The sequence below is a fragment of the Apis mellifera genome, linkage group LG2, assembly GCF_003254395.2.
Source record: "Apis mellifera strain DH4 linkage group LG2, Amel_HAv3.1, whole genome shotgun sequence".
Classification (NCBI taxonomy): domain Eukaryota; kingdom Metazoa; phylum Arthropoda; class Insecta; order Hymenoptera; family Apidae; genus Apis; species Apis mellifera.
This window is the reverse complement of record NC_037639.1, coordinates 1,083,073-1,094,180: the sequence shown is the minus strand read 5'-3', so window position 1 is coordinate 1,094,180 and position 11,108 is coordinate 1,083,073. Positions and strand designations below refer to the sequence as shown.

The following is an 11,108-nucleotide window of genomic DNA, read 5'->3' as shown; positions in this document are numbered from 1 at the left end:
TTTTCACAATTTAAAATTATCGTATTCGTTTAATTTTTAAATATATTCGAAATTTTTAAATATCATATGAATATTCTAATTAAATATACAAAATATTCCATTTTAATATCTCAAGGTAAATATTGTATATTATATTCGATATATAAATATAAAAGTGAAATTAGAGAAAATTAGAGAAATTGTAATTGAAAACAAGAATATATCTTATTATTATAAATTAAAAAGACATTATTTTTCTTTCTTAAAATAAAACAAAACATTTATTGATAATAAGTTTTTTTGTCTTTACTTTCTCTTCTTAGAGGTTATTTGTGTAATAATATTCAGGTAATTTCATTTGATCGATAATCATATTGAGAAAAATTTAAATACAGTGAAAATTCAAATGTATATATTAAAGAGATTATATTACAATCTGTATAATTTTATTTCATCTCTGATTATTGTAATTTTATTTGAAGAAAAATTTTAATATTTTTTTATTTAGATTTGGTATTCATGATTAAAATCATAAAAATTAATTTAATTTAGATAACAAAAAAATTGTTTGATTTCAATTCTTGAAAAATTACTAATTTGAGAAATTTTAATTTTTTTTTTTAATTTTGTAGTCTTTAACAGCATTCCTTTCTTTTTTAAATTTCTTTTTTAAATTTTAATATGATGAATAAAAATTTACAAACTAATTTTCTTTAGAACCGTCAATTTAAAAAAAAAATCATTTAAAATATTACAATTTTTCAATTTTGAAACTATTTTACACTTTCAAAATAATATATTTATACAAAATGATTCTATAAAACAAAATATAAAAAATTATTAAATTCTAAACATATATTCTAAACGAAATTAAATATATTTAAATAATAATCAAAATTAAAGAAATATTCAAAATTTTATCCTCAAAAATTTTTACTAATATTCTAGATATTTAAGAAAGCAAAAGTCAAAAAAAAATTTAATAGCAGTATATAATAAAATAGATTTTTTTACTAAGGAAAACATTTAAAAAAATTATAATCATTTTTATTTTCATTTTCAATAAAGAAATAAAATAATTTGGTAAAACAATAATGATATTTAATTTTAATCACTTGTTTTGCTCATATCGGAATCGTGAAGTATCATTAAATACTATTATATATTTTGTTAAACTATGTTGTTTCTATATATATATGTATATATGTATACAATTTAGTTAATATCCTATTTTTTTATATTGTAATGTTACGTTATTTATTTTAAAAGATGAATAAATTCGATTTATTCATATCCAATGTTATTATACTAGCACTTCACGATTGCTCAGTTTTCTATTAATTTTCGTTAACAAAACTGAAACAAAAATTGTTGTAATATAAAAAATTTTTGCTTAAAATTATCTAAAAAAATCTCTAGTTAATCGACATTCCTTCATTTTTTATGCTATGTACAGAATGTTAATATATATTTATAGATATAGATTTAAATTTGCCTTATTAAATGATTACAAAATTCGACAATGCTGTAATAGAGATAAGACAATTTTATTTTATTAGTTTTTCTTTTCTTTAACGCAAACTTCAATTGCTTACACTTTAATAGATAAACTTTAATTGATATTTTCATATATTAATTATTCTATTTATTTCGATTTTTAAAATCCATCTTTCAATTTTTTTATTTTTCATATTTATGTGATCATAAAAATTAAATATAAAGTTAGCAATGAAAATGTGTACATACACATATTATTTAATATAGTGAAAACTTTTATTGAATGAAAATAAAAAAATTAATGGAAAAAACAATAAAAAAAGAATTGAAAAAGATATTGTTATATTTCATAAAATATCATGTAGATTATGATAATATAATGAAATAATTATTAATATAATGAAATAATTTCATTGTGATAAAAATGATAATAATCAAAAAAATATCATATGTAAATCTCACACAACCTGAAACATCTTTTATCATCGTATTTAAGATATTTGAAAGAGAGTTTGAATAGTTTGCAGCACAAAAAGAAGAATGTAAAATTTTATATATAATGTATAAAATTATTTAATATTTAAAAATTATGTATTTTAATTTTTTACTTAAAAAATATAAAATTCTTAATTATTAGTATAACCAAATTCTTAATATTAGTATAACTAAAAATTTTAAGTAAAACTAATTTTATTTCTATTTGAATAAAATACATTTAATATAACAGGATATTACGGAATTATATTAGTACAACCAAAAAAAAATGAATATACTTGAAAAAAAAAAAATCAAAAATACACATTCTTTCGTATTCTGTTTTATTTTCGAATAAATCAATTGAGATATATACACTTGGCTATATTATTTTTTGAATATATTTGTATTTATATAAATTTATTTAAAATTATCATCATTTATCATTATTTCTTATTATTCCTTTAAATTTTTAATTAGATTAATAATTAATAATATTAGATTATTAATTATTCTTTTTATCAAGTGAATAAGAATTAAGAATGCATCGATGTATATACCTTATTTAAATTGCTGACAGAATAATAATTGGATTAAATCTGGATGGAATAATAATTAAAAAAATTAAATGAAAAAATCACTTTATCTTTTTGATTTATTTTTTAATAAAGATTTATTTCTTTTCGACTTACACTATCAATTGTAACATTTTGTAACAAAAAGTGATTCTATTATCCAAAAATTTTCTTATTTGATTGTTTTATTTTCTTATTAATACTAATATAAAGAACTAATATTTCTATATTTATTTATATATTTTATTTATATAAATATACATTAATTGATCTATAAAATCATTTCTATATTTATTCATATATTTTATTTATATAAATATAGATTAATTGATCTATAAAATAATTTCTAATAATTAACTAAAACTAACTCTATACAGATATGTATATAGATATGTATAATTATTTATATTTACCTTAATTTATATCTGCTATTCTAGATTAAAAAATTAATAATAATGCAACGATTTGATCTTGAACTTGAATATATATTTTTATATAACACAACACAGTAATTAATGCAATCAAACTTATTATATAGTACATATATTTATATAGTACATTTATTTTTTTTTTTTATATATTATGTAGTACAATATTGTATCCATTTATATATCTAACCATCTGCTGCAATGTATATCTCTTTTAGAAAGGAAATCAGAAAAGGGGAAAAATGTAAAATTTATGTATTGAAAATCCACAAACATATTTTTCAAATGTATTACGTTTATGAGTAATATTGCGTGATACTTTTCCTTTGCACCTGTTCAATATCACAAATTATGCCAATATATAATGCAACCAATAATTATTATCTTCCACTCAGGTATTATCTTTAACTGCAGCACAAAACTTATTATTCTTTTCTGAAGTGTTATACTGACTATGATTTATTAAATTCTTTGTGCATACAAAATAATTTTATTTACGGGCAACATCTGCAATGATTTAGTTGTTTTCGAAGTAATATAATAGTACTTTAGTATCCAATCTACACATATCGCTTTATTCTAATTTAATCCTTTTTCATTCATAAAACATAGTTCGTTTTTTGAAATTATGTTGAAAAAAGTGACACCAGAGAATGTCATTTATATTATTCGACTCAGCGTAGCTATATGTTGTTGTTGGCCACGTCCTTTCAATAGTACCAAAAATCAAATTTTTGCTTTTAAAGTTTTACAAATCAGTACAATAATTAGTGCCTTCATGGTGTTTCTGCCTTTGTTGTATTCGATTTATTTGCACAATGACAATATCATCCATGTTTTCAAATGCATCTGTTTGTCAATAGGTATTACTCAACTTATTGTTCAAACTCTTATATGTTTCATTAAACACAACTCATTACAAGTAAGTTCTTATTTAACTTCTATATTTGAATGAGAAATATATATGATGTACATATGATAAACAAAAAAAAGAATTGAATATATTTAGATGAAATAATATTTTACTTTATTTAAAAAAAAGAGAATTATATAGAATTATATTTATATTTAAAATCGTTTTCTCTAGAATATAATGTTTAATTATTAATATTTTATAAAAGAAAATTTATAAATTTAATCATATATTAATATATTTGTAAGATATAACAATATCTTTTGAAGAATTGATTCTAAAAGCCAAATACATATAGAAATATAAAAATGACAATTAAAATTTATTCATTAAATTATGAACAATTGAAATTTACATTAGATTAAGTGAAATAAAAAGAAATTGAGATTGCTCCGTTATATTAGTCGTATTTTGTTTCTGCTTTTTTAACGTGAATTTAAATTACTTATAATTTAATAAATGTATTAATTTTAATTGACATTTTAATTGATATTTTTGATTTTTAGAATTTTTATGTTTATTTTAGCAATTTAATATATTAATATGCTAATTAGAATTTTTTTATTTATTTGTATTGCTTTTCTTATCATATTCTTTTATATTCTGTAACAACTATATTTTTTCAAAAAATAAATAACAAATAAATCTCTCTTGAATTTTTCTTTGATTTTTTTTTTTGTTGAATTTAAAATGTTCAGTTTTTTTTATCCACATAATATTTATAAAAATATGAATTATTGTATTTTCATCATATTTATTATATTATTAATATTTATAATTTATTTCATTACATTACATATCTTGTATGCTTGAGTTATATTTTGAAATTTTGCACTCTTTGTATTATTTATAAATTTTTTAATAGTAATTTAAGTTAATAATTAAATATAATAATATTAAAAGCAAATAATATGAATATTTGATGCTGTGTATTAAAATATTTATTTTAATCTAAATAATAAATTTATTTCATATTAAATCATTTAATTACAAATACTTTCTATAGAACAATTTACTTTCTATGAAATACTTCATAAAATATTTATATTATTTCAAAAATTTATATTATTTCAAATTTTTTATATAATTTTATAAAATTAATTTTAAAATAATATATGATATATAATTTTAACATTTCTTTAAATATCTGGTATTTAGTCATATCTATTTTAGACGAATAACAATAAAATTATAAAACTTTGAAATTTAACAATTTATCAATAATATTCAAATAAGATAATTATTAATAAAAATATATTACCCTCTAATTTTAATTTTGTAATATTGTTAAGATTATTACTCTAAATGATGTCGTAAAGATTTTATTTAGAAGTCGTTGAAATTATTCTCATTAAAATATTATTAACAAAAATTTTTTTCGAAACAGTTAATTCAAATTAATTTTATTTGAATTTATTATTACAGACAATTAATAGTTAAAAAAATTAACTCAAATTCAGAAAGACTAAAAAAGTAAACTAAAAATAAATTTATTATTTAATTCTGATTTAAGATGAGATAATTAACTAATATCTAAACTAAATTAATTAATGTCATATAAAAATTTATTTAATTTCTAATTTCATGTTTATACTAAAGTTTTGAATTAGATTAAATTAGATCATTAAGTATTTAATAAATAATGATTATCAAGTAAAAAAATTTTTATTATTCAATATAATCGTAATAATATAAAATATCATCAAAATCGAAGGATAATATCTTTTTATAAATAAATATTTTAAATATTTTAAATATTTCTTAATTTATCGATCAAAGATTTTTATTATAAATAATTATATAAGCTCGCTGAAATTATACCAATTTAAAATGAGTTTAAAGTTTAAACGATTAAATTAATTCAATTAAATTATTTTAATTAAATGAAAATATATTCGTATCATGATATGATATCATCATTTTTGTAAATTATTTATAGATAATTATTTATATATATATATAAATTTTTCTTCTTGATTTCAAGATTCGAGAACTCGAAATTTTTTGAATTTCAATTTTTTGATCCAAAAATCAAATTCCTAAAAAATTAAAAAATGATTTAGATAGATTGTACGTATATAAGTAGATATCTATTTGTTTTTATTTTAACTACTGATTACAGCGTGTAGTCGAAGAAATGGTGAATTGTGTGAAACAAGCGCAACAAAGTGAAATAGAAATTTTCTATAAGTATATTGAAAAATGCAAGATATTTTATGGAAGTTCCATAGCATTTTCATATTTGGCTGCCACTGCTTTTATGCTAGGACCTGCAATATTACCAATTTCTTTTCCTTTAGAAGCAGAATATCCTTTTCACGTCAATGAATCGTTAATAACTATCATTATATATATGCATCAATCTTTAGTTAGCTACCAATGCTCTGCGAATGTCTGCGTGAGCATATTTGGTGCACTTTTACTTTGGTTTACGGTTGCGAGATTTGAATGTTTGATCGAAGAATTTCAAAAATGTTCAAATATTGATATGATGATTGCTTGCATTAAAAAACAATTACAATTAAAAAGGTAAATATAATATTAGAATAAATTATAATGTATTACCTGAATAGTAATGAACTTTCATCTGTATCTCCAGAATGAAATAAGATATAGCTTTACATAAGTACTCTATTTAGAACTATATCTCTCCTTTATAAATATGCCAAGATAATTTTCTATAATTAAACATCTTATAAATAAGAAGTATGCGATGTCGATAACAATATTTTTGATATAAATTTGAAATTTGAATATAATTTGAAAATTTTCGCATCTTATAGCTTACATTTAACCTCTTTAGGTCTTCATTTCTTTTCAAAATTGAATAGAACATGCAAAAATATTCATTTTTAATCAAATCATACGGCAATGATTTCTTTTATCACAAGTAAACTGGCAGAATGATAGGATGAAAAAATTTGTCATACTTCTGTTAGAAAAAATTTATTGAAATTAATGGCAATTATATTGAAAAATAAATATATTTTATAATTAAAAATCATACTTTCATTTTTCTTTTGTTTCATTTCGATAGCTGTCTTCATTTTCGAAATACAAACGAAAGTGTTCATTACTTTTCAACCGATTGTTTTATTTATATTCATTTAATTCTCATGTTCATTGTAGATACGCGGAAGAAATAATCAATTGTTTTCGTTATATAGTACTTTATGGTATAGCAGTAACAACATTTGCTTTGATTCTTTGTGGTATAATACTACTTATGGTAAGTATTTACAATATATTATGTATCATATTATTGAAGAATTGAAGATGGAAATTGTAAACAGAATATACCACTAATTGTAAAAATACAGTTTGTAATCATATGTATCACTATAATGACGGAAGTTTATATGTACGCATGGCCAGCTGATTATGTGAAGAATATGGTAAATTACATTATATTTTTATTGTTTATATGTATACTTATTTTTAATTAATTAAAATTTTCCATAATTTATAGAGTATAAACATATCAAGAAGTGTGTATGAATTATCATGGTATGAACAAACAATAGAAATGCAAAAGAACTTTCTGAATGTATTGGTATATCAAAAACCAGTAATATTTTCTATCAGTTGTATAGTACCAGAACTTTCTTTACGTTACTATTGTTCGGTAAGACAAGTTAGTTTTCAAATATCTTTTGTTCCACAAATATAAATCAAAAATAGAATACACAAATAATAAATTTATAAAATTTTAGTATCTCTCCAATGTTTTCTCCATTTTCACTACATTGCGTGTTCTATTAGAAGATACTTCAGCATAAATGTATTTTAAATTTAATTAAACTAATTATGTAATAAATTCTATAATTATATAACTATAAACATTTTTGTATTAATGAAAATAATAAAGGATCAGCAGTCTTAATATGAATATTTTATTTAAATTGTTAAACTATAAACAAAATAATAAATTATTATAAAAAAACAATTATTTAAAATGTTAAAATATTAATATTAAAAATTTATGTGATTTTAAACTAATTTTTTTTTGCAAATATTTTGAAAACTAAAAAAAATCTGCCTATTGCATACATGCAAGTTATTCAAAATAATGATCTTGATAATATATTTCAATATATTTCAAAATCATTAAAATCAGAAATAAATATTTTATTTTGTAAATTATATCTTTTTATTGCTTTTTTATTTCTATATTTTATAACTAAAATACCATTTTATATGCATATCTCTTTTTTATCTTTTTATTTTTCAACTAATATTTCCTTGCATGAGAATTATATTATCCCCTGCAAAAAAAAGAAAAAATAAAAGAAATTAAAATCTTTTCTAATTTTACCTTTAGAACATGTTCTTTTAGAATATTTTTTTCTTTGATTTGTTTTAAATATATTAACGATTTTTTATTCAATTTTCAATTTTTTTGTCCAACTTACAAGTTTGATGAAGAACAATTATTTAAAAAGTATATATCCATGATCAAATATTTGTGCTTATAAACATTATGACATGTTGAAATTGCAATTAGTCAGAATTACGAAGAAAATAGTAAAAGTTTTGTTTTTTACAACTTTTTTATTTGAATTTATAATGAAAATTAAAAAAATATTTTGTATTTTATATTGTTCATGTATTATATTAATATTATCAAAATTGGTTAATATTATTATAAATAATTAAAAATGCTAAAAATCGTTTTTCACTTTTTCAGGATTCTCATAAATTTAAAAAATTTTTACATTTTTTGATGTCTATCATTTATTTCTACATCAATCAATTTTAACAAAATTTTCAGAATGTATATAATATAAATCTACAAAATATTTCATATTTTTATTATTTAGATAAAAATATTAAAAAATGATGTTTACTATTTTCTTTGTGATTAATTGTAAGTAGTAATTCAATTATCTCATAGACGGCGTGATAAGAGAAAATGGAAATAAATGTTAGAGAATGCAGTTGCATAAAGCGAGTTGTGTGACACTGATCAAAATTTTTTCAAAAATTTTTCTTCTAATTTCTCAAAAAAATTCAAGTCATTTTATTGAATTTTATTAAAGTTATTTTTTTCTAATTAGAATATTTTTGTGAATTTAATATTATTTATACATATTATATAATATTATTTATATTTATTTATATTATTATATATAATATTTTTGCATATGATTGCATTAATTACATTATTATAATTATATCTTAATTATTTCAAACGAATATATTGATATTTAATGTGTACATAATGTAATATTTCTCACGAAAATTTATATATTATCTTTTTTTTTAAACTTTTTTTTTAACGCCAAAATCCAGAAAAAGAATAATCATTTTATCGTTATATTTCACATTTATACAATCATCAAAATAAGTTGAAATAAGTTGAAGCGAACTTAAAATAACAAAATTGATTTAACAAAATATATTTACAATAATATAATTATTAATTTTCATTATTATTCATATAATATGTATTGTGATAATCAGTGTATATAAATTAGTCAATAAATAAATTATACTTTCTCTCTAATTTCTTTTTAAAAGATATCTTTGTCAATAATTATAATTCATATATTATAAAAGCAGTATTATATATGAATATATGTATCAGATTTCAATTAATTCTATACTATAGTAAATATAACATAATGTTATATAACAAATGCGTTCAAAATTTTAATTGTTTGTGAAAATTATCCAATTTTTGTGGAAAAAAGTTATTTTCAACAAGATATTTATAAACTCGTATAAATATAAAATATTCAGTTGTTAACTTGTTAAATAGCGAAAAATAAATAGTAAATGGTAAATTATGAGTGCCATATAATTTTAAAATGATATGGAAAAATGATATGAATACAATTCATAAATTGATTTCTCATTATTTTAATGAAATGACTTGCAGATGTTGAAAGGATTGAGAAATTATAATCAAATATAAGTTTATGTTAATAAAATATTTTTTTATATTTATTTATATTTTGTATTATGTATAAAAAATATTTTTTTTATTTACTTATATTTTTTTTATATAAAAGGAAGCTATAATTTATTTATTAATTAAACTATATATAAATTTTTTTTATTCTTTCTTCTTATAATTTTTGTTAAATTATAGATTAAAATAAAACAAACAAGTGATAACCAACTAGTTTAATATTAAATTATTTCTCATTGATGAAGAATTGAAAAAAAAATTATTGTCTCCAGAAATATCACTGCAAATACATAACTTTTTACGGCTAATTGTAATGATTCTCTCTCTTCTCTCTTTTTGATGTAAATCATATCATCTCTGAATTTTATCTGTATAGTTTCCTATTTTTATTCTGACTCAACTGCAAGACTGTCACGAATCTTGGTTTTTCCATCAATCCTTGCTTTTCGGAAAAAATGTACACTGAGAGAGAGTTGGAGGTACCAATCGCGTTGCAGGTGTCACAATCATGAGAATCAGGATCTTTGCGTTCACTTCCATGGTGGTCCATTGCATGATATGCATGTGTAGTTTGTAAACTGACCGTTACTGTGGTATCTCTGTTTAAATTAAAAGGAAAGTGTTAGTAAAACCATGCCCACTCATAAATTATTGTCAGATTATTGAAGGTATTGTTGAAAATAAAAGTTACCAAGTTACCTAATAGCTTCAAGCTCTGTCCTTAACCGCCCGACTTGAAATCACTAATGACTACAAGTCTATAATATATGTTAATAATGTTAGTTCATTAACTTTGCAAAATGTCTCTATAATGTCCCACGCCTTTTTGTCATCCAAATGAGACGAAGTATCATTCACTTTTCTTTGATCATTTCTTCAATCCAATGATGATTCGTCATATATAAACAAGATATATCATATATAGACAAGATGCATTGCTTCGTATTATCAAATAGTCAATCGTCATTGACTATTTGATAATACCGCTGACAGTTTTTACAGTGTCCACGCGTGGGATGTCATCTGTTTCAAAATAAAGCTGCATTATTCTATTTACACGCTATTGTAAAGAAGGAAGATTTTTTTCTTGTATTATTATTAAGTCGTTTTTTTGCAGAACGATCGATTTGTGCCATTTGTTTCTTTGCAGTAACTGCTGTAAATATTTTTTTTCCAGCATTTCCAAAAGTGCTGAAACATTTATTGAATTAGCTAATATCGAGACGATTCACTTTGCAAATCATTCTTTGGTATTGCAGTCAACGCATTGTCGATTACAAAAGGATCTGGAATCAAAAAATTCAGGTTGTTTGAATCGGATGACAAAA

General features: G+C 19.9%; 1 protein-coding gene across 4 annotated transcripts; it reads left to right on the top strand.

The window, feature by feature from the left end:
* The first annotated feature begins 3,157 nt into the window (after nt 1–3,157).
* Nucleotides 3,158–7,708, top strand: LOC102655285. Of its 4 annotated transcripts, none has more exons than XM_026439055.1 (6): nt 3,158–3,875; nt 5,989–6,395; nt 6,996–7,095; nt 7,187–7,261; nt 7,336–7,491; nt 7,580–7,708. In XM_026439055.1, exons 1-6 carry the CDS (start codon nt 3,582–3,584, stop codon nt 7,643–7,645), a joined length of 1,098 nt encoding a protein of 365 aa, XP_026294840.1. In that variant the 5' UTR covers nt 3,158–3,581; the 3' UTR covers nt 7,646–7,708. The 4 variants fall into 4 exon arrangements, with proteins under 4 accessions (XP_026294840.1, XP_026294839.1, XP_026294838.1 ...); XM_026439054.1 differs by having other exon boundaries at nt 7,336–7,500; XM_026439053.1 differs by having other exon boundaries at nt 7,160–7,261.
* Nucleotides 7,709–11,108: the final 3,400 nt, after the last annotated feature.